At 40.4% G+C, this 24,927-nt stretch overlaps 1 protein-coding gene across 4 annotated transcripts in view; it reads right to left on the bottom strand.

Moving 5' to 3' along the window:
* The window catches only part of plekhm1 (pleckstrin homology domain containing, family M (with RUN domain) member 1), a 65,881-nt gene that overhangs the window by 22,422 nt on the left and 18,532 nt on the right, over positions 1–24,927 (bottom strand). For 3 of the 4 annotated variants that reach the window (XR_011883947.1, XM_072249685.1, XM_072249684.1), the window contains exons 5-11: positions 19,241–19,763; positions 17,365–17,590; positions 13,779–14,702; positions 8,227–8,372; positions 7,491–7,684; positions 5,129–5,192; positions 4,445–4,602 (exon numbers count right to left, since the gene is read on the bottom strand). Coding sequence is in view for 3 of the 4 variants with exons in the window: in XM_072249685.1 (XP_072105786.1) it covers positions 4,445–4,602; positions 5,129–5,192; positions 7,491–7,684; positions 8,227–8,372; positions 13,779–14,702; positions 17,365–17,590; positions 19,241–19,763 (2,235 nt within the window). In the remaining variant the exon portion in view is untranslated. Of the gene's footprint in view, positions 1–4,444; positions 4,603–5,128; positions 5,193–7,490; positions 7,685–8,226; positions 8,373–13,778; positions 14,703–17,364; positions 17,591–19,240; positions 19,764–24,927 lie in introns of those variants that run through there. The other variant, XM_072249686.1, reaches the window with a different exon arrangement.

Consider the following 24,927-nt stretch of genomic DNA (forward strand, 5'->3'; position numbering starts at 1 on the left):
CCCGGTGCGGAAGATAAAGAATGGTAGGGTGAAGGAACCATGGGTGACAAGTGAGGTGGAAAATCTAGTCAGGTGGAAGGCGGCAGCATACATGAGGTTCAGGAAGCAGGGATCAGATGGGTCTATTGAGGAATATAGGGAAGCAAGAAAGGAGCTTAAGAAGGGGCTGAGAAGAGCAACAAGGGGGCATGAGAAGGCCTTGGTGAGTAGGGTAAAGGAAAACCCCAAGGCATTCTTCAATTATGTGAAGAACAAAAGGATGACAGGAGTGAAGGCAGGACCGATTAGAGATAAAGGTAGGAAGATGTGCCTGGAGGCTGTGGAAGTGAGCGAGGTCCTCAATGAATACTTCTCTTCGGTATTCACCAATGATAGGGAACTTGATGACGGTGAGGACAATATGAGTGAGGTTCATGTTCTGGAGCATATAAATATTAAGGGAGAGGTGGTGTTGGAGTTGTTAAAATACATTAGGACGGATAAGTCCCCGGGGCCTGACGGAATATTCCCCGGGGCCTGACGGAATATTCCCCAGGCTGCTCCACAAGGCGAGGGAAGAGATTGCTGAGCCTCTGGCTAGGATCTTTATGTCCTCGTTGTCCACGGGAATGGTACCGGAGGATTGGAGGGAGGCAAATGTTGTCCCCTTGTTCAAAAAAGGTAGTAGGGATAGTCCGGGTAGTTATAGACCAGTGAGCCTTACGTTTGTGGTGGGAAAGCTGTTGGAAAAGATTCTTAGAGATAGGATCTATAGGCATTTAGAGAATCATGATCTGATCAGGGACAGTCAGCATGGCTTTGTGAAGGGCAGATCGTGTCCAACAAGCCTGATAGAGTTCTTTGAGGTGGTGACCAGGCATATAGATGAGGGTAGTGCAGTGGATGTGATCTATATGGATTTTAGTAAGGCATTTGACAAGGTTCCACACAGTAGACTTATTCAGAACATCAGAAGGCATAGGATCCAGGGAAGTTTGGCCAGGTGGATTCAGAATTGGTTTGCCTGCAGAAAGCAGAGGGTCGTGGTGGAGGGAGTACATTCAGATTGGAGGATTGTGACTAGTGGTGTCCCACAAGGATCTGTTCTGGGACCTCTACTTTTCCTGATTTTTATTAACGACCTGGATGAAGGGTGGGCTGGCAAGTTTGCAGACGACACAAAGGTTGGTGGTGTTGTAGATAGTGTAGAGGATTGTCGAAAATTGCACAGAGACATTGATAGGATGCAGAAGTGGGCTGAGAAGTGGCAGATGGAGTTCAACCCGGAGAAGTGTGAGGTGGTACACTTTGGAAGGACAAACTCCAAGGCAGAGTACAAAGTAAATGGCAGGATACTTGGTAGTGTGGAGGAGCAAAGGGATCTGGGGGTACATGTCCACAGATCCCTGAAAGTTGCCTCACAGGTGGATAGGGTAGTTAAGAAAGCTTATGGGGTGTTAGCTTTCATAAGTCGAGGGATAGAGTTTAAGAGTCACGAGGTAATGATGCAGCTTTATATAACTCTGGTGAGGCCACACTTGGGAGTACTGTGTCCAGTTCTGGTCGCCTCACTACAGGAAGGATGTGGAAGCATTGGAAAGGGTACAGAGGAGATTTACGAGGATGCTGCCTCGTTTAGAGAGTATGGATTATGATCAGAGATGAAGGGAGCTAGGGATTTACTCTTTGGGGAGAAGGAGGATGAGAGGAGACATGATAGAGGTGTACAAGATAATAAGAGGAATAGAGTGGATAGCCAGCGCCTCTTCCCCAGGGCACCACTGCTCAATACAAGAGGACATGGCTTTAAGGTAAGGGGTGGGAACTTCAAGGGGGTATTGGAGGAAGGTTTTTTTTACTCAGAGAGTGGTTGGTGCGTGGAATGCACTGCCTGAGTCAGTGGTGGAGGCAGATACACTCATGAAGTTTAAGAGACTACTAGACAGGTATATGGAGGAATTTAAGTTGGGGGGTTATATGGGAGGCAGGGTTTGAGGGTCAGCACAACATTGTGGGCTGAAGGGCCTGTACTGTGCTGTACTATTCCCGACATCCCACCCTGCAAAAACTAATTTCAGGGAAGTAGCACTATCAATTTGCGGGAGACTTCCGGGAGAGGTGGGATGTCTGCAGTAGAGTAGCTCCTTAGCAGCTGGCCAGCTAGTTTAAATAACGTTAGCTATGCTAATGAACGAATGACATCTGTTAAACTCACCTCAACATGTCTTTTATAGTCTTAACCCACCATGGGCAATAGAAAAGTCACTGTTGCAAACAGTGCAGCGAGCAACACTGTCATTATTTTGACCCCTATTAGGCAGGGGTACACTTTAGTGTAGTCTGGGGTGACATACGTCTTACGTTTTTTTTGGAACACTCCGCCATGGCGCGCTCTCGCTCTCTCTCTCTGGTCGCCCTCTCTCCCTCTCTCGCTTGCGCGCTCTCACTTGCTTTCGCTGTCGCTCGCGCGCTCTCTCTCGTGGTACTCTCGCACTCGCTCTTGCTTTTCTCTCGCTCGCTCTCAAAAAAATTGATTTCCGTGATATTGTATATAATTTGCGGGCATCAGGGAGCCACTATTAATATGCGGGAGACTCCTGGAAGTTCTGGGAGAGGTGGGATGTCTGCTATTCTATGTTCTGTGTTAACATTTCGGGCCAAGACCCTTCATCAGGACTGTAGGTTTACAGTTGAAATGAAGGTAGGAGGAGGGATAAGTAAATTTAAGGCAGGTCTGGGATAGTATGAGTCAAAATGTCTCAACATGAACACTTATCACCATATAATCTACAAGGCCTGTAAAAATGAGCTGTTAATGGTAAGGTTGTGGGACATGCGCAGCGGGCTGCAATTATGCATACAAGATTGGGGAAATGAACACAGTGGAAGATGCTAAAAACCTAAGCAGGTCAGGCCACGTCTATGAAAAGAGAATTGCTTAATTTTTAATATAGGACCTAATCAATTAATTAATGATACATTAAACATGAGAAAGATAGAAATGAAATAGTCTGGGTTGCAGCAAATCTAGGTGAAACCCTTTAAGACAGACACTTAAATAGGCAAGACAGAGAAGGATACGGTTCTGGTGCAGGCAAATGGGATTAGTGTTGATAGGCAAAAATGATGAAAATATTTATAATGGGCTGAAGGGCCCATTTCTGTGCTGTTTGACCATGACGCAAGGGAATATCACAGCCTTTAAATTTCTGTTTTCTCTTTCTCTAACTTCCCTCATTAATCTATTCACTACAGAGCTTCAAAAAGAGTGCTTCACCCTGATGTCACCCTATCAGAGGATACTCCCCCTTTCCTATTCATCCTTTCCTACTCACTTTACAATCTGAGATTAATTTGTCTGTTTACTTTTCTAATTCTAATGAAGAGTCATTGACACCAAGTATTAACTCCACTTCTTTCCACAAATGCTGCCAGACCTGCTGAATATTTCCTGCAATTTATGTTTTTATTTATGCAACTTGTGTATTCAATGCAAAATACATAATTTACATAAGAACATAAGAAATAGGAGCAGGAGTAGGCTACCCGGCCCATTGAGCCTGCCCCGCCATTCAATAAGACATGGCTGATCTGTCCGTAAACTCAGCTCCATCTACCTGCCTTTTCCCCATAATACTTAATGTAAAAATCTATCCAACTGTATCTTAAATATATTTAGTGAAGAAGCCTCAACTGCTTCCCTGAGCAGAGAATTCCACAGATTCACCACTCTCTGGGAAAAACAGTTTCTCCTCATCTCCGTCCTAAATCTTCTCCCCTGAATCTTGAGGCAATGTCCCCTAGTTCTAGTCTCACCTACCAATGGAAACAACTTTCCTACTTCTATCTTATCTATCCCTTTCAAAATTTTGTATGTTTCTATAAGATCCCCTCTCATTCTTCTGAACTCCAGAGAGTATAGTCCCAGGCGACTCAATCTCTCCTCATAGGTTAACCCCTTCATCTCTGGAATCAACCTGGTGAAACTCCTCTGCACTGCCCCAAAGCCAGTATATCCTTCTTCAAGTATGGAGACCAGAACTGCACACAGTACTCCAGGTGCAGCCTCACCAGTACCCTGTATAGTTGCAGCATGACCTCCCTGCTCTTGAATTCAACCCCTCTAGCAATTTCCCACATCTGGTTAAATTCAGCTAATTCAGAGAGGGCTGGGCTGATCACCAGCATTTCGTTCAAAAAAAAAAACCCACGTATTATTAATTATATTAATGCAAAAATCAGATCTGCAATACATTAAAAAATAACAGATTAGATATCAGAGGGTGAAAAATCTCTATTTGCAAGCTTACGAACTTGTTATTTTTCTAAATAGATGTTCCTGCAGTTTTTCCAAATACTTTAAAAGTGAATCCATGCTGAGACTTCTTGAGAAATTTACTGTTCATTGGTTTTACATTGTCTTCGGAAGACAAAGGTTTATATACAAAAGTATTCTTCTGCATACCTTGTAGTTGATTCAAATTCAAAAGGGAAGATGATGTCATCGTTATTGCAGATCTGGCAAATGAAGCCACGCTGAGTGCAGAGGTCACACATATAGACATGATTGGTGGCATAATGGATGGCCTGCTGTAAAAACACTTCAAACATGCCACGTGCTATCTGCAAGATAAAGAGAAGTCTTTGAGATACTGCTTAAATAGAACATTAAACAATATTTTTATTAGCGTGTACACTATGTCAGCATTTCATGGCATGCTGAAGTTCATACATGGACTGCTAACAGCAAGATTGATGCATTTCTAACATGGTTTAAAAATTATACTTTATGGCAGAGATAGTCAATGAATCAAATTCTGTTATTGATTTGCTAAAATAAGATGAGACCATTCTTTAAGCACTGCATTGCTTTTAACCTCAGTATACTCAACATCTAATCAGGTTTCTCGATTTTACATCAGCTTTTGTAACCAATTTCTTTACTTTTTATAGTTGCATTTTCTGCATGCTGTTCTGGATCAGTGCAATATGCAAGGCTTAAACAGTGCACCTTAAAGTCGCACAGCTGGGAGAATCACTGCGATCCGCATACCTTCTTTTTTCACCCCTACAACCTTAGTAAATTCCAATATTTTTGCCCATAAATGACAGTTGAAAAATACAAATAAGAGTCGAAAAACTTTATGACCTGCCGAAGATCGGAGACACTGTACAAATGGGTTGACTCCAAGAGATATTTCTTCTGTTCTAACCTAAAACAGAGAAGCAATGTTCATGATTTCACACTGACAATTAGTTAAATTTTGACTGTCATTATTCATGACAATGAGATTGTAGTACTACTCCATTTAGAGCAAAACAGCATACTGGCATTTCAATTACTAAAAACACAATGACTACATTTGAAATAACATTTGAGTTATTTAGAATGACATCCAAGTTACAACCGAATTACCAAGCCATGTTATAAAATACAATGATTAAATATAAAATAAAGCTGATTTGTTTTTAAAAAAGAGCTCTGAAATCAAAGAAAAGTAGCTACTCCACTTAAACCCAAATATTACACATGCCCATGCATTGCACTTAAAAAAGTTCTTTAAATCAGTAGTCAAACATGGAATTAGATTGGCGGGCAAAATTAATAATGGACAAGACTTATTCGACACTTGAAAAGAATAATAAGGATGGTTCTCTTACAACAGCAAATACACTAAGAGGAACAAAAGCAAAACACTTTTCAAAAATCCACCACGAAAATCAACCTGGAGCTCTCTTCCCAACAGCAATATATGGGGAGCAGCTTCACGTGTAGGGATGCAGAAATTCAAGAAAGCAATTCTACTACCTTTTCAAGGCAAGAAGTAAGGAACTAATGTTCCATTGCCAGCAATGTCCCAATCCCTAACCACCAAATCAGTAAATATAAATGGATGAAAAACAGAGGGTATATCTAATACCAAGGCCTTATAAAGCATTATTAATAGACAAATAGCATTTCCCAGAAACAATTAATTCCAAGCAAAACAACACCCACAACAACACCCAGGAGGAACTCACCCACAACAACACCCAGGAGGAACTCAGCAGGCCAGGCAACATCTATGGAAAAGAGTACAGTCGGCATTTCAGCCTGAAACGTCGACTGTACTCTTTTCCATAGATGCTGCCTGGCCTGCTGAGTTCCTCCAGCATTTTGTGTATGTTGCTAGGATTTCCAGCATCTGCAGATTTCCGTTTGTTTGTAATTCCAAGCAATCTTGATTCGGTAACATTAAAAATGAAAAGTACATGGTAAATAATATACGGAAGGTGAAAACACAATATATAAAATTTAGGCTTATTTTTAATCTGCAAAGAAATGCAATGTAAAGGATGTGGAAACTATAGAAAGGGTGCAGAGGAGATTTACAAAGATGTTGCCTGGATTGAACAGCATGCCCTATGAGAATAGATTGAATGAACTTGGTCTTTTCTCCTTGGGGCGACAGAGGATGAGAGGTGACCTGATAGAAGTGTTCAAGATAATGAGAGGCATTGATCATGTGGATAGTCAGAGGCTTTTTCCCAGGGCTGAAATGGCTATCACAAGAGGACAGTTTTAAGGTGCTTGGAAGTAGGTACAGAAGAGATGTATTGGTAAGTTTTTTTTTAACAATGCAGAGAGTGGTAAGTGCATGCAATGGGGTACTGGCAACGGTGGTGGGTGTGGATGCAATAGGGTCTTTTAAGAGACTCCTGAATAGGTACATGGAGCTTTGAAAAATAAGAGGGCTATGGGTAACCCGAGGTAATTTCTAAAGTAAGTACATGTTTGGCACAGCATTGTGGGTCGAAGGGCCTGTATTGTGCTGTAGGTTTATTATGTTTCTATGAACTATTTGAAACCTATTGAATGGTGAAAGACTTGATAGAATGGATGTGGAGAGGATGTCTTCCTATGGTGGGAAAGTCCAAGATCAGAGGACACAGCCTCAGAATAGAGGGGCGTTCTTTTAGAATGGGGGCGAGGAGGAATTTCTTCAGCTAGAAGAATCTGTGAAATTCATTGCCACAGGCAACTGTGGAGGCCAAGTCTTTATGAATATTTAAAGCAGAGCTTGATAGATTCTTGATCGGTCAGAGCATGAAGGGGTACGTTTGGGGGGGGGGGGGGGAAGGAAGATGGTAGGAGATTGGGGTTGAGAGGAAAATTGGATCCACCATGATGAATTGGTGGAGCAGACTCGATGGACCAAATGGCCTAATTCTGCTCGTACATCTTATGGTCTAACTTGAGCAATGCACACAAAATGCTGGAACTCAGCAGGTCAAGCAGCATCTATGGAGGGAAATAAACAGTCAACATTTTAGGCTGACGCTCTTCAACTGGACTCCATAGATGCTGCCTGACCTGCTGAGTTTCTCCAGCATTTTGTCTATGCTACTCAAGCTTTTCAGTATCTACAAAAATCACTCATGTCTCTGAGTATGAGGAATGGACCATTCAGTGAGTCTTCAAAAGGTAAAAACAACTCGCAAAGTGAAAATTAAAAGCAGTGATAGATCACCTCTTATAGAGATCCTGGACTGCACCACTTCGACACGTGAAGAGATAGTCTTCCAACAGTTTCAAACGATCTCTACTCTTACGAGTCCGAGCCATGCGTTCAACATACTGATAGAGACTTCCATTTACTGCATCAAGATCAATAAAGGGTTCATTTTGGATCCGCTGCAGGAATTTCGCTGCCACATTGGAAACCTTTGTTTAAAAGAAAAGAAAATTTACAAGTTGGATAGAAAAAGACATTGTTAACTGTTGCTTATTATTCTGAAACAGTAATTTCCTTGAAATTAACAATAATTCTTCGAGAATGTGTGCAGTAGCACAAGTGTGCAATTCCAAGTCATTTTAATTGGAACACATTTTACCAAGATTTTTTGTTAATGGCAAGAAAATTACTGCTGATACTATTCCCCAAAGTGAAAATTTGTGAATTCCTGGTACCAGAATAGCCAAATATGCCAAAGATGCCTTTCTCGGAATATCTTATCATTACAACCAGTTGGTATTGTTAAGGAACAGCAGCTCAGTTCCTGCAAACTCCTGGCTGCTGAAAATCCATGGGACACTGCTTTGTTTCCCTAGCTCCCAGTTTCATATTTATGTGCTCCCACCTGGAAACACATTTTACAGATTAAATATTGTTGCACAATAAGAATTAATCACATGAAATTCATGCTGACTCAGGAAATTGCTTGTGTAATGGTTAGTAATACAAACTAAAAATAATAGTTACTCACCTTCTGTTTTGTCAGGTCCCAGTTATGGATCACTCTGGACGGGATAATAGTTTCTATATCCTGGTGACACATCTCACAGTAGTAGAGGCCAGAATAGGCACAGACCTTGGCTTTACTAAATGAAAACCCTATTTTTTGGGAGCATGCTTAAGAACAAAACAAAGAATTAAGCTAATATTTGCAACACACAAAATGATATTCAAGTTATAAAAGAGAAGAATACATTCTATAACAACTGAATCATGAACGAAACTTAATAGCACAGTGTGCAATACTGATCTTGAAATTACAGAAAAGACACAGGGGAAGAGGAGACTAACACCAACAAAGAAAATAGCTATCTGCCTGAAAACACACACTCAACAATTCAGGAACAGCTTCTTCCCTTCCACCTTCAGATTTTTGAATAGACAATAAACCCATGAACACTGACTCACAATTTTTCCCTCTCTTGTTGCACTATGTAATTTTTTAATATCTACTGTATATACTTCTTGATATAATTTATAGACTTTATTATGCCTTGCAATGTACTTCTGCTGCAAAACAACAAATTTCACGACACATACCAGTGATATTAAAACTGATTCTGAGTAAATCTAGAAGGTCATAAATATAAAGTTACGAATAAAGCAGAAGAACTTCCTTACTCAAAGTTGCAAGCAATTTGGAACTTACTTGCACATTAATTAGATGGAAGGAATTGTATATATGTACTTGAGGGTATATATTAGGAAGAATGGGATAGAATGTTGTTCTGATTGGATTAAATAGATAAACAATATCTATGTAGAATATTATCAATGTAGTCTAATTAATCCAAATGGCCTATAGGTGTGCTGTAGATTTAATGATATGCATATGTCCAATCACAAACAAGAGAAAATCTGCAGACACTGGAAATCCAAGCAACATACACAAAATGCTGGAAGAACATAGCACGCCAGGCAGAATCTGTAGAAAAGAGTAAAGTCGACGTCTCGGTCCGAAACATCGACTGTACTCTTTTCCATAGATGCTGCCTGGTCTGCGGATTTCCTCCAGCATTTTGCATGTGACGATATGTATATGGTCAGGTTTTACCTGCTCCCATGTTTTGACACTGATCACTTATGCATGTTCCTCCAGATGAAGAAAAAGCACGAGCACCTGCTCCTATTGGACCCTGCTTAACTTCACAGTATTTGCATACATGTCCCCTTCCTTCGCTGAATGTTTTTCATTTACAACTTTTCAGCATTTGCAATTTGTTTTTATATGCAGGAATACATTTTAATGTGTATGTTTAGTCAGAATAAGGAAGCCATGGTTATGCACTCTCACTCAAGTGCTCAAACATACGGAGTCAAACAGCATGAAAATAGATCTTTCAATCTACTGAGTCCATGCCAATCATCAAACAGCCATCTATACTAGTCGTACTTTTTAACCTCCTCACATTCCCATTAACTGCTACAGATCCTACAACTCTTGCGCTACAGGCAATGTACAGTGGCCAATAGACCTACTAACTGTGCACATCGTTGGGATGTGCAAAGAAACCAGTTCACCCAGAGATAACCGACATAGTGACAGGGAAACATGCAAACTCCACTCTAACGGCACTGGCAGTTGGTAAACAACCTGGTTAGACAGAAGCTCTATTAGTGGCGTCACTGTATCATGACGCAAAACCTCTCGAGATGTGCTGCCTTTACAGTTGCTTAGAACTGGTGTAAACTACCAAGAACTTTAAATGCAAGTTATGTTCAGCACCTCTAGAGTTCCTTCAAACATTTGCAAAAGCACAAAATATTAGTCCAGAATCAAATTCAACTCTAAATTGGTGAACTCTACTCATTAAGTCTTTAAAAATTAGTATTTTGCCAGAAGAACTTTACTCAGCATGCTTTTAAGAGATTTTTAATATTCTTTAAAACCAAAGAGACTGTCTACTGTACGTTAACGTTAATTTATAGCAAGTGATTCTGAATACCAAATGCAAATTTTCATTGCTTGAAATTAGGCCACTTGAAATTATACTTTTTTTTGTTATAAAGTTATCCTCGGCAAAGTTATCATTCTCAGATTGATAAAAGAATTTTTGAAAGCTAAATTGATTTTTTAAATTATATTCTTGTATGGTGCCAGATTGCTACAAACCAGTTACGTGACCCAGTTTAAGGTACGCTGGAATACAAAAAATGACAGAATCAGCTTCATGGGGAACAGTGTAGGCTGAAGAGATTTCACCAGTATGGTTTGCCATCACACGTTGCTTTTCCAGTCCAGAAAAATTAAAAACATAGTAAACAAAGACACAAGGATTCTACTGAGTTTAAATAAATTTGAACAAAAATGTGAGAAAATGAACACTTTCAGAATTAGCAGGACCTGTGCGATCAGCAGCTGGAATGGAAAGTGAGTTTTTAGCATTCTAGCTATGTAGCTTTTTAAATATTGCAGTATGTTTGTTCAATGGTCAGTCAAAAGGATAACCAATAAAGCTTAAATGTAACCAATGCTCCCAAGTGGCAAACTCAAAAGCCTGGTATTTATGAAACCCACCACAATTTCAGTTGGACTGTTAACCAAAAGAAGCCCGAAAAGAAACCAAATCACTGAATAAGTAGGATTTTTCCATTTGGTTCTAAATAACAATGTTAGTGAATAAATCAAGTTACACAGTAACAATGGGAAACTGTTTGGTCTTACGTGATTAAACTCCCTTATTGTTTCATTCAACTTGAAAAGATCTCTGGATTTAGATAACAACATTTGTCCTATAAGAAGGTATATCTACTCTGGAGTACAGAAATATATGAAGTACTTGTCCATGCCACATCTCTGGAAAATGAAATAGTTATTATTTCAGGTCATCATTCTACTGAATGCCATGGTTTGAAAGTTAATTATTCTCTCTTAAATGCTGCTGGGCTAGTTGAATATTTTTCACATTTTCTGTTTAATTTCAAACTTTCAGCTTCTGCTACTATTTATTTTCAGATGTCTACCTTAGATGAGGTAAAAAGAAATTCTGTATAACTCAGAAGCTTGACTAAATCCCCAAAATACAAAAAAAAAATTGCAGCAAGCACTGAAGGCATGTTAGTTGGTGGGCTACTGTACAGAGAAGCTACCAAGGATATTTAAAAGCTAGGGAGATTAGGGAGCTGGGGAGATACGTGGATGATTCTTTAATCACTGTACAGGGCATTTCTTTATTTATTTCTAATCCTTGTCCAGGATATAAAAGGTTTGACTTTCATCTTTAGATTGCCCTCCTCCTTTGAGATTTTAACTGTAGATCAATGTTTTTAATAATGGGCACTCATAAGAATTAATAAGTTATGGCCCAAAGATATTCAGAATGTACAGTGGCATGCAAAAGTTTGGGCACCCCTGGTCAAAATTTCTGCTACTGTGAATAGCTAAGCGAGTAAAAGGTGACCTGATTTCCAAAAGGCATAAAGTTAAAGATGACACATTTCTTAAATATTTTAAGCAAGATTATTTTTTTATTTCCATCTTTTACAGTTTCAAAATATCAAAAAAGGTAAAGGGCCTGAAGCAAAAGTTTGTGCACCCTGCATGGTCAGTACTTAGTAACACCCCCTTTAGCAAGTATCACAGCTTGTAAACGCTTTCTGTAGCCAGCTAAGAGTCTTTCAATTCTTGTTTGGAGGATTTTCACCCATTCTTCCTTGCAAAAGGCATCTAGTTCTGTGAGATTCTTGGGCCGTCTTACATGCACTGCTCTTTTGAGGTCTATCCACAGATTTTCAATGATGCTTAAGTCGGGGGACTGTGAGGGCCACGGCAAAACCTTCAGCTTGCACCTCTTGAGGTAATCCATTGTGGATTTTGAGGTGTGTTTGGGATCATTATCCTGTTGTAGAAGCCATCCTCTTTTCACCTTCGGCTTTTTTACAGACGTTGTGATGTTTGCTTCCAGAATTTGCTGGTATTTAATTGAATTCATTCTTCCCTCTACCAGTGAAATGTTCCCCGTGCCACTGGCTGCAACACAAGCCCAAAGCATGATCAATCCACCCCCATACTTAATAATTGGAGAGGTGTTCTTTTCATGAAATTCTGCACCCTTTTTCTCCAAACATACCTTTGCTCAATGCGGCCAAAAAGTTCTATTTTAACTTCTTCAGTCTACAGGACTTGTTTCCAAAATGCATCAGGCTTGTTTAGATGTTCCTTTGCAAACTTCTGACGTTGAATTTTGTGATGAGGACGCAGGAAACGTTTTCTTCTGATGACTCTTCCATGAAGGTCATATTTGTGCAGGTGTCGCTGCACAGTAGAAGAGTGCACCACCACTCCAGAGTCTGCGAAATCTTCCTGAAGGTCTTTTGCAGTCAAACGGGGGTTTTGATTTGCCTTTCTAGCAATCCTATGAGCAGTTCTCTCGGAAAGTTTTCTTGGTCTTCCAGACCTCAACTTGACCTCCACCGTTCCTGTTAACTGCCATTTCTTAATTACATTACGAACTGAGGAAATGGCTACGTGAAAATGCTTTGCTATCTTCCTATAGCCTTCTCCTGCTTTGTGGGCATCATTTATTTTAATTTTCAGAGTGCTAGGCAGCTGCTTAGAGGAGCCCATGGCTGCTGATTATGGGGACAAGGTTTGAGGAGTCAGGGTATTTATAAAGCTTTGAAATTTGCATCACCTGGCCTTTCCTAACAATGATTGTGAACAAGCCATAGCCCTAACAAGCTAATTAAGGTCTGAGACCTTGCTAAAAGTTATCTGAGAGCTCAAATCTCTTGGGGTGCCCAAACTTTTGCATGGTGCTCCTTTCCTTTTTTCCACTCAAAAATTGTACAAAACAAAAATAATACACTAATCTTGCTTAAAATGTTGAAAAGAATGTTTCATATTTAACTTTATGACTTTTGGAGAACAGTTCATCTTCTACTCATTTAACTATTCACAGTAACAGAAATTTTGACCAGGGTGCCCAAACTTTTGCATGCCTCTGTATATTAATTATTTAAAGAGCATAAAAGGTGTTGATTTTACAAAATGAACCCCGAATGCAAGGTTAAGCAAGTGGACTAGTTAGTGTTAATGAAGTACGCCAAGAGGAAATAAATAGTTATTTGATGAAGTATTCAATGAAGTCAGGTGTTCATGAACAGAGGAACCATGACGTCAGTTCATGGAATATTGAAATCAAACGTGCACCCATAGAAAGCAATTAGAAAGTTACAGTCCAAGAACGTTGGAGTATAAGTGTGATGAAGTCCTTAACGCAATTAAAAAAGGGTTTAACAGGAAAAGGCTTCAATCATCTTGGAGTAACAGGTAAAACTCTTTGTTCATAGGATTATACATCTTTGGCATTCTTTATACTTGGTGGCTGTGAATGTCTAGTCATTGAGTATATTTAAATCTGACAGTCATAGATTTTGACACAAAATAAAAATGATGGATGTAAGGATTCAGTAGGAACATGAACTGCAAGTACAGGGTCAACCATGATCTTATTCAATGCTACAGTATGCTAATAGGACTAAATGATTTATGCCAGCATCTTTGTTGTTATATTATCATACCTGCACATTGGAATTTCTGCAAGTCCAACCCTTTTTCAATAGGTACAACAGTTAAATATTGCAGAAGACTCTTGTGTTCACCCAATCCCAGCTCCACAAGTCTTCTCTCATTCTTTTCGTAGGCTGTATTTTCTGCCAAGTTATCTTCTTCTGCTTCTAAGTAAGATGACAGAACTGCTCGAATCATTTCACGCCACGATCTTGCCTCTGCAGCACTTTCAGCCTGAAGTCTCAGTGTAACTTCAGATGTAAGTATTTTAAAATTTGCTGGGCCACCCAATGCAGTATCAGGTATAACATCCTTAAAGGTCTCAATTTTATAACTTTTGCACAGTATTTTTTGCTGTTCCTGAAGCTGAAAATATTTCAGTGCTTCCAATGTTAAAGTGAAGATGTAGCGACTCCACCTTTTTCCTGTTAACAAGTATAGGACAGTTTCTTTAATTGCATCTAATTGAGGTTCAGCCTCAGAAATCCAATTATATTCTTGATGGGGGTTATTTTCTTTGTGATTTAAGTGACCAGCAGGGTAAAGGATGGGTGTCTCCGAAACAGAATCTGGCTTCTCATTTGTTGAGCTCTCTACATCCAATGATTTTTGTTTTGGAGCTTGCAAGGGTCTACATTGCTCTAATGCTTCCTGAATTCGATCGATCCAGTCTTCTGCTTCATCTCGAGAGGGTGCACGTAGGTATAATTTCTTGCCAGCAAAAACCACATGAAACCTCCCATCACTGTAGGCATGCCCCACTAATTCACATCTTAGTAAAGAGCAGTTCTCACAACAATTGCGGTCATCACCACTCTGATATAGACGGAACTCAAAAGGTGATAACTCACAGTAATACTCTTTCCAAATACCAACATGACCTCGCCTCTCTAAATTACCCAACTTCAGAAGTCCACGAAAAGGGTTTGAAATACCTGTTAAGAGAGATGATGTCAAAGAATAAAATACTTTTCCCCAAATCTGTAACAAATAAAGATAGCACAACTGAAACTGTTATGCAACAAGACTGCTCTAAGAAATAGAATAATCCATCTCATCTTTGTCAAGGGATCCAGTGAATATATTCATAAATTATCATGCTATTGAGAATAGAAAGCAGGCTAGGCCTTGGGATCAGTTTGGGTGTGTACTTTGGTGTGATGGAGTTAAGAGGACAGGAATCGGGTTGGCTGCCAAGAGTACTGCTAGCCTAACACACACAGTCAGCAGTGTGGGGCTGTTGAATCAAATAGAATGGCAAAGAAACATAAAAACCTGAAGACCACTGGTAAGATTCTCACCTTTGAGCATAAAATTAAGGATAAAAGCACAGATAATCTAGAATGATATTCTAATGTTGCCGCAGTCATTTACATTAGCTTAAGATAGCACCTGTCTATCTTAAACACAAGAAAGTCTGCAGATGCTGGAAATCCAAAGCAACACACAGACAAAACGCTGGAAGAATGCAGCAAGTCAGGAAGCATCTATAGAAATGTATAACAGTCGATGTTTCAGGCCAAGACCCTTCTTCAGGATTAGAAAGGAAGAGGGAAGACGCCAGAATAAAGAGGTGGGGTGAGGGGAAAGAGGCTAGCTAGAAGGCGACAGGTGAAGTCAGGGGGGTAGGAAAGATAAAAGGCTGGAGATGAAGGAATCGGATAGGACAGGGGAGTGGATCATAATAGAAAGGGAAGGTGGAGGGGACCAGGAGGTGATAGGCAGGTGAGGAGAGGTAAGGGGCCAAAGTGGGGAATAGAAGAAGAGGGGAGGAAGAGGGATTTTTTTTAATGGAAAGAGAAATTGATATTCATGCCATCAGGTTGGAGGCTACCCAGATGGAATATCATGTGTTCCTCCTCCACACTGAGGGTGGTCTTATCTTGGCACAACTTGTCAGAATGGGAATGGGAATCAGAATTAAAACGTTTCGTCATTGGGAAGCTCCACTTTTGGGAGATGGAGCAGAGTCGCTTGACGAAGTGGTCCCTCAATTTACAATGGGTCTCATCAATGCAGAGGAAACCGCTTCGGGAGCTCTGGACACAATAGGCGACCCTAGCAGATTTGCAGATGAAGTGTTGCCTTGCCTGGCAGAACAGTTTGGGGCCCTGAGTGGAGGTGAAAGAGGTGGTGGGTGGGCAGGTGCAGCACTTAGGCCACTTGAAGGGATAAGTTCTGTGTGGGGAATTATTGGGGAGGGACAAATGGGCAAGGGAATCACAGAGGGAGCGATCCCTGCAGAAAGCGGAGAGGTCGAGTGGGGAGGTAAAGTTATGTTTGGTGGTAGGTTCCCCTTGAAGATGGCGGAAGTTACAGAGGATGATGTCTTTGATGTGGAGGCTAATTGGGTGGTAAGGACAAGAGGAGTCCCATCACTGTTAGGCGACAGGAAGATGGGGTGAGCCTGTAACTTCTTGGGGCTGTATAAGTTCCCATACTAGAACCGCAGTAAAGGAGAATCTCTCTGGCTTTTTAGCCTTTATTTATTCATCAAGCAATTCTAGGGAATATTACCTGGTTATCATCACATAGTTGTTTTGGAAACCTAGCTCTTGTAGAAACTGCTCATTACACTTATTATATTAGAAGCATGACTATATGCTGCACTACATATTAGGACATCCAAACCTCATGAAAAGTACAGCTCTTTGTTTTGCTATAAGAGCAGATGCAAGGCAATACTAAACGGATTTACCAGAAATTTGTAATGTGCATAAACTGTAAACAGTGAATAGAAAAGCATTCTCCAAAATATTCCTGCTGCCATCCCAAAAGCTGGTTAAATTAGCACTTTGTTAAAGGCATAAACTATATGTTTTTCAAGTCATTATTATTAGATATACTCTAAGCTCTAATTTTTAGTAACATATGCTTTGGTGTAAAGATGTTGATATTGGGTTTATTAATGAGCTCAAAGATTTATTTAATAAGATTACCGTAGTCTCTTATTGCATGGTGCTGGAATCTTCATTGAGCAAAGGACTGCAAATGAGCAAGATGCTTAACTCTTGAGTTTTCAATGCCAGCTGTCTTGGTGACTAAGTATTTATCCAGTAATATAGTATGTAGACGATTGAGGGGAGATTTGATAGAGATATACATAATTATAAGGGGTAAATACAAGTAGGCTTTTTCCATTGAGGTTGAGTGGGACAACTGAAGGTAATGGATTAGGGTAAAAGCTGAAAAGTTTAAGGAGAACATGAGGGGAAACTTCTTCACTCAGAGGGTCATGAGAGTGTGAATCAGCTGCCAACGCAAGTGGTGTATGCAAGCTTGATTTCAACATCTAAGAAAAGTTTGGATAGTAACACAGATGGTAGGGGTATGGAGGGCTATAGTTCTGGTGTAGGTTGATGGGAGTAGGCAATTTTTGGCATGGATTGAATGGGCTGAAGGGTCTGCTTCTGTGCTGTACTTTTCTATAACTCAATACAGAAAGAGCCTGGATCAACTGATTGTTTAGCTAGTCCACTCACAGACTCTGAACAAAATATTTCTGGTTGCTTAAATCTTGCAACTTTTTCGATCAAATGATGAAAGTGTCAAATTAAATATTATTTGGTTGCAATCTCTCTGCTAAATCATTCCTACCTGTCTTTCGGCGATGGGTCACTTTAAAGGATGTTTCCTCTTGAACACATTTACTCTGCGAGAAATTGGAAGCTGCTCGTCCATTTTCATTTACTGAAGTGCTGCTTTCATTCCTTGATGCTGTGTTGGCAGAACATTCGACTGAATTTTCCCCTGTGCTTTGTGGGAGCACTTCTTGTGGAGAAGGCTTGCAAATATCATCATCTGATATCCAGCTACTTAGCTTCTGAAAAAGCCAAGTTTGTGTTTGCAAAGAATTGTTACATAAAGGAGCACTTCTGTAACTTAACATAAAATTATTAAATAAGTTACACACACAAAATGCTGGAGGAACTCAGATCAGGCATGGAAAAGAGCAAACAGTCGACGTTTTTGGCCAAGACCCTTCTTCAGGATTGGGAAGGAAGAGGGCATTCGCCAGAATAACAAGGTGGAGTGAGGTGAAGGAGGATAGCAAGAAGGTGATAGGTGAAGCCAAGTGGTGTGAAAGGTGACTGGAGAAGGAGTCTGATAGAAAAGGAGATAGGGCCGTGGGAGTTGGGAAGGAGGAGGGGCACCAGGGGAGGTGAGGGAAGAGGTAAGAGGTCAGAATGGGGGAATAGAAATTGGGGGGGGGGGAGAGATGACTTCATAAAATTGGTTTCAAACTAATTTCAAGATGCATTGCAAAATGAGTATAAAGGTACAAAAGAATCTACTGGTGGGTCAAAATTAAGTTTGCATGTCATTGCAAACTTTTAAAATATCCTGCTTTAAATGAATAATCCTTTCCATAGTAGTTTATCTTTAATCTGATTGTGTTCTGCATTAAGAACATTTAAAAAATGTCTTGTATAAGTAAGATGACTCAACATTATCAAACTTTAAAGCAATTTCTGATAGATTGGTGTGAACAAATGACAAAAACAAAACTAATCAGACTATTTCAATAAAAGGTTATTCATTTTAAATGCTTCCAAATGTCAGGGGTATTCAGAAAGATCTCAAAATGTTAGGATATTCAAAATGATTGTCAGTTTTGACAGATAGCAAAGGAGGTGTACAGTGCTGCCATGTTTTCAAGTTTTTCCACTTGTTTTATAGATAAGGTTATTCTGGCTCAGTCTCATCTGATAACGTCATGCTGGTATTCTCACTAAACTGACGCCAATGTTTCAGAGTGGGAGAAGCAACAAGTTTAGGATGCGATGTCTAAACAGCTTTGAGGAAGGGGTTTGGCCCAAAACGTCGACTGTGCTTTTTTCCATAGATGCTGCCTGGCCTGCTGAGTTCCTCCTGCATTTTGTGTGAGTTATTGTACAGTACAATTTTGGGGTGCCAATCAAATAAGTTCACTATCTTGTTTCTGGTGTACAGAAACCCCCAAAATGTTGGGGTGATTCTGCAACAATAACATTTTAAAGAGACAGTTTCCAAAAGTTTTAGGCTTATCTTTCAAGCTTTGCAAATAAAAAGAATAATTATTTTGGGAATATTTTCTCTTGTCCTTGATCTTTTCATCTTTCCATTTTCAGATACACTGTGATTAAGAACCTTGAAGTAGCTCAAGTTGATAAAATAACACAGATTGCGTTGGGGGAGGGGAAGAAACATCTACTCTGATTCGTTGCTTAAGTATTGCTCTCCTCCACCAAGCCAGAAAATGATCCAAATTGCAACCTACAACTTCTGTGGTTTCAACTCTGCCCATTAAATATACAGTTCTGTTTAAAATCCACCTACATGCTGTGCAATAGCACTACAGCTACAAAGAAGTATTTCAAATATTGAAAATCAATAGAAACATCACCCACATTAGATCATTTTACCTTGCCTGGATACAACTATAAAATTGGACAACTGCCAGAATTATAGCACACTAAACAAACTGACTCACATTATTATCTCCTGGTTCAGTCAAGTGATTATTGGTAACATTCAATGTATCCTCTTCGCCTGTTACATCAGCAGCTTTTCTCACCACAGAAACTTGATCCACAGCTTCAGTATCAATATGGTCAGCTTTTACTTCCCGGTCCTGGCATGCTACAGATTGCAAAGCTCTCTCAGAGTTGACATCAGACCATTTTTCAGAACATGCAGGGTTTAGCAACTCAACACTGAAAGGAGGGACAGTTTTAGTGTCATTTTCAGGCTGCGATCCATTAGCAGTCACGGGATGGTGCAAAGCTAAAACATGGGTGGAGGCAGGGCACTCAGTTTGTGAATAGTTTTCTATAGTTTGTATATTTGTTTTCTCATCACATGCATGTTGGTCAACAACCGATTCATCTGACTGAGTATTCAATGAAATATCATGTGCTGGAGGCAATGGGGATAACTCAGGCTGAGATATAGTAATTGAGATATTGCAACTCAAGGAAACTGGAGTTTGATCCTCTCCAAGTTCATCTGGTGTCCTTTAAACAGACAGAAAAATAGGAATTAGTCAAATAACTTAAAATGGAGCAAAAGGAGCCACACAAACAGCACTATACAACCTTGTTCGGAATCTATTCTCCAAATAGTAACTAATACCCTTTATGCATTCAGTTACTTCAAAATCTATCTAAATTTTAAAAAGGGTAAAAGACTTCTGCTAATATTGTTCTTCCTCAAACTGCAGAGGCACCTTTGCACTCAGTGCATTGACATCTGCATGGATCTCAACAGCTTTCTTTTTAAAAGGTCAACCATGAAAAGCATATTGGACCTCTCTCCTTATATAGTGGGCATTGTTGAACTATCAGAAATCAAGTCAGACCATGAGTAAAGAACTGTGTCCAATTCTGTTTACCACACACAAGTAGTATAGACTCAAGGATGCGGGAAAAATTTACAAGAATATTTATCCAATAAGGTTAGTCTTGAGAACCTGGGGCTGTTCTTTAAAGGGCAAAAGCAGCTATGGAATTTTGACAGCATTATGCAAAATGATGGACTAACATTTTCATTAATACAGAAGTAGTTTCTGTTAGCAGATGGTCAAGAGCCAGGGCACACACAAGTACGAGGTAAAAACTAAATTAGGAAGCTCAAGGGGAACCATACAAGAATAATAGAAGCGCACAAAATCACAGAAAATAGCAACCATATTCATGCCAGTTAAAAATAACCTATAGCAAACATTTGAGATCTTGATATATAAACAACTCCCCCAGTCAACCAAAAGTTATGCTAGTGTACTGAAGATGACAGTGCCTTCACAGAGAGGTGGCGCCAGAGGTCAGGTAAGTGGTCCACATTTTCCAGCGTTCTGACAGCAACTTTACTTTTGAGGTTGGCATTGTCCATCAGAGGCAGGTTGGATGACTTGTACTCAGCATCTGAACATGAACATTTGCTATAGTCGATGTGCTATAGCCCAACCATTGTGTCAAAAACAGTGCACAGTTTCTCCCTGTAAATGGACTCTAACCCAGCACAAAACAAGTTGGTGACAAGTTGTAAAGATGAAAAGTTCACTCAGTAATAATCAGAATCAGGTTTATTTCACGTTTTGAGAAATTTGTTAACCTAGCAGCAACAGTACAACACATGATAATATAGAAAGAAAAAAAATCAATCAGTAACCAAGTAAATCAATTACAGTATATAATCCACATATATCTATATATATTGAATAGTCTAAAAATAATGCAAAACAGAAATAACATTTTAAAAAAGAAAAAATTGGGGTAGTGTTCAGGGGTTCAATGCCCATTTAGGAATCATATAGCAGAGCGGAAGAAGCTATTCCCGAATCACTGAGTGTGTACCTTAAGGCTTCTGTACCTTCTTCCTGACAATAACAATAAGAGGACATGCCCTGGGTGATAGGGATCCTTAATAATGAATATCACCTTTCTGAGGCACCACTCCTTTAAGTTGTCTTGGATACTACGTGAGGCTAGTACCCAAGATGGAGCTGACTAATTTTACAACTTTCTGTAGCTTCTTTCGGTCCTGTGCTGTAGCAGACAATGATGCAGCCTGTCAGAGTGCTCTGCATAGTAAGTACGTCTATAGAAGTTCAACTGTTTTAGGTGACCAACTAAAACTCTTCAAATCTCCAATGAAATATAGCTGTTGTCCTCATATAAGTATTTGTATTGTCCAGGTGATCTAAGACCATGTGAAGAGCCCCTTGAGATTGTGTCTACCGTTGAGCTATTGTGGAGATAGGCAAATTGCAATGGGTCCAGGTGCTTGCTGAGGCAGGAGTTCAGTCTAGTCATGACCAACCTCTCAAAGCACTTCAACACTGTAGATGTGAGTGCTACTGGGCAATAGTCATTAAAGCAGCTCACACTACTCTTCTTGGACACTGGTATAATTGTTGCCTTTTTTAAAGCAGAGGGAGCTTCTAGCCGTAGCAGTGAGTGGTTGAAAATGTCCTTGAATACTCCTGCCAGTTGGTTGGCACAAGTTTTCAGAGCCTTACCAGGTACTCCATGAGGGTTCACCCACCTTAAAGACAGCCTAACATTGGTCTCAGAGACAGAAATGACAGTCACCAGGAGCAGGAGGGATTTTCACACCTGTAGTTATATTCTCCCCTTCAAAGCGTGCATAGAAGGTGTTGAGCTCATTGGTAGTGAAGCATCGCTGCCATTCATGCTATTGGGTTTCGCTTTGTAAGAAGTAATGCCCTGCAAACTCTGCCAGGGTTGACATACATCCAATGTCACCCCCAACCTCACTCAAAACTGTTTCTTCGCTCTTGAGATAGCCCTCCGCAAGTCTTATCCGGCTTTCTCCGCAAGACAGACCTGTGCCACCAGACTTCTGTGCCACAGATCTAGCCCTGAGCAGACAATATACCTCCTGATTCAACCACGGCTTTTGGCTTGGGAATATACAGCAAGTTTTCATAGGCACACACTCATCCATACAGATTTTAATGAACTTGGTAACAACTGCTGCATACTCATCCAGATTCAGTCCACCAATTCAAAGCAGTCCTGTAAGTGTTCCTATGCTTCCCTTGTCCATACCTTCTTGGTCCTCACTACTGGTGCCGCAGTCTTCAGTCTCTGCCTATACTCAGGGAGTAGAAGTACAGCCAGGTGATCAGACTTTCCGAAGTGAGGGCATGGAATAGCACAGTTGGCATTCTTGATGGCGATGTAACAGTGATCCAGTGTGTTGTTTCCTCGGGTACGACAAGTGACTTGTTGATGGTAACTATTTAGTGACTTTTTCAGGCTGGCCTGGTTAAAATCCCCTAAAATGATGAAGTTGTCAGGGTGTGCTGTTTTGTGTATGTTAGCCCCATTGTTCAGATAATCTACAGCCTGTTTGACATTGGCCTGAGGTGGAATGTACACCGCTATTGAAATGATCACAGAAATCTCTCGCGTCAGGTAAAATGGACTGCACTTAATTCCGAGATATTCCAGATCTGGTTAGCAGAACTGGGACAGCACTGACACATTTGTGTACCAAGAGGAGTTGATTATGAGGCATACACCTCCACTTCTGCTTTTGAGAGACTCGACAGGCAGTGATAGCTTATTCAATCGCATTAAAACATCCTTATTAACTGTACAGACCTTGGAAGCAGTTTTGATTCTCAGCTGTATCAGGCCAAAACAGGAATATTTAATCGTATCCATTGACCTGTGCTACACAAGCTTGCCTTTCCCAAGGTGTCCATATATAGCCTGCCCCCGAGTGGCATGACTGTAGAATTACAGTAAGTTGTTCTGGTCCAGCTTGCTCTACCACCGAGTTAGTGGGGCTTAAAGCAGCTTTGCTCAATACAAATCTTTGTAGATTGGCTATGTTGGGGAACTAGTTTGGGCCATGGCTTGCATGTTATTACAACACAAATTTAAGACGCAGACAAATTTCTGTTGAATTGGAATATCATGCTTCACAATCCCTCCCCGCTGACAGAACCAAAGCTTTTGGCAAGTTCAATAAAGGCCACGTTTGGCAGTTGGTGCTGCAGCCTGCACTTCCCCACAAGTTGTCGTTGAATGAAGACTATCTGTAGTGCCTCAAGATTAGTTTGAAGTACCTCAAAACCAATAGCAGGTGAGCCAATTATGGAGTTCATTAAGATCACAGCTGATTTTGCAATCTACTTCCACTTTCACACCACTTCAGAAAACAGAAAGCAGAAGCAGTACAAAGATCCTGAAAGAAAAAAAAACATTTCGCTGAAAGGCAGATCTGAGATATAAATGTTCTAAATAGATGAAGAGCAACAAAAAGGGAAGTACACAAAATGATAAGAACTGCATTTTTATAATATTTCAGTACAACGTCTGAAGTCTCCGTCAGTCAGAGCCGATCATGGATATTGTGTCCTGGCTATCGAGATACACAAACCTGGGAAGTAAGATATGGAGAGCAAGCTGTTGCCATGTAGCAGCTCTCCCTGTCCACGCATCTGATGAACCCAAAGGAATGGCAGAAACCAATACAGTTTGGTACCAGCAGTGTTGCAGCAGTTGCCAGTCAACATTAAACTCAATGTAGGACTGCCTTAGAGACTCCAGCTCCAGATTTTTCCCCTTGGGGTTTACTCCCAAAGCCTTCCCCATGAGTGGATACACTCACAAGGCAGCGGAGGTTTATGATCAGATTTCCTTCTTCTAGATGAACTGCCAACCACAGCTGATGAGCCTCATCTGCCAGTATGACGACAACCTAACTATTGATTATTAAGGAAAGGTAGAAGAGTACTTTATGAAAAATAAGTTAGAAGGAAAATGTCCTCTGGTCCTAGACTCCCCCACTATAGGAAACATCCTCTTCAAATCCACTCTATCTAGGCCTTTCAATATTCAAATAGTTTCAATGAGATTCCTCTCCCACCCCCCCCCAACTTTTTTCTAAACTTCTACAAGTACAAATATTCCTTCTATGTTAGCCCAAGCATACCTGAAATCATTCTCACGAGCCCCCTGTGGACTCTCTCCAATACCAGCACACAACTTTTTTTGATGAGGGGCCCAAAATTGCTCATAATGCTCCTAGTGCAGTATCACCAATGACTTATAAAGCCTCAGCATCACATCCTTGCTCTTATATTCTAGTGCTCTCGTAATGAATACCAACACTGCATTTGCCTTCCTTACCACTGACTCAAGTTAACCTTTAGAGAATCCTGCAAAAGAACTCCCATGTCCCTTTGATTTTTAAATTTTCTCCCCATTTAGAAATAATCTATACCTTTACTCCTTCTACCAAAGTGCATGACCATACACTTCCCTACGTACATTCCAGCTGCCACTGCTTTGCCTGTTCCTCCAATTTGCCCTTCTACAGACATCCTGCTTCAACACTATCTGCCCCTTCACCGATCTTTGTATCATCTGCAAACATGGCCACAAAGCCATCAATTCTGTCATCCAAATCATTGACATATAACTCGAAAAGCGGCAGTCCCAACATCAACTCCTGCAGAACACCATTTGACACTGGGAATCAATGAAAAGCCCCCTTTATTCCCACTCTTTGCCTCCTGGTAGTCAGCCAATCTTCTATCCATGCTAGCATCTTTCCTGTAATACCATGGGCTCTTAATTTGCTCAGCAGGTTTATGCACAGCATCTTTTCAAAGGCCTCTTGAAAATCCAAGTAAACATTATC

Source organism: Mobula birostris, chromosome X (genome assembly GCF_030028105.1).
Source record: "Mobula birostris isolate sMobBir1 chromosome X, sMobBir1.hap1, whole genome shotgun sequence".
NCBI classification, from domain to species: domain Eukaryota; kingdom Metazoa; phylum Chordata; class Chondrichthyes; order Myliobatiformes; family Myliobatidae; genus Mobula; species Mobula birostris.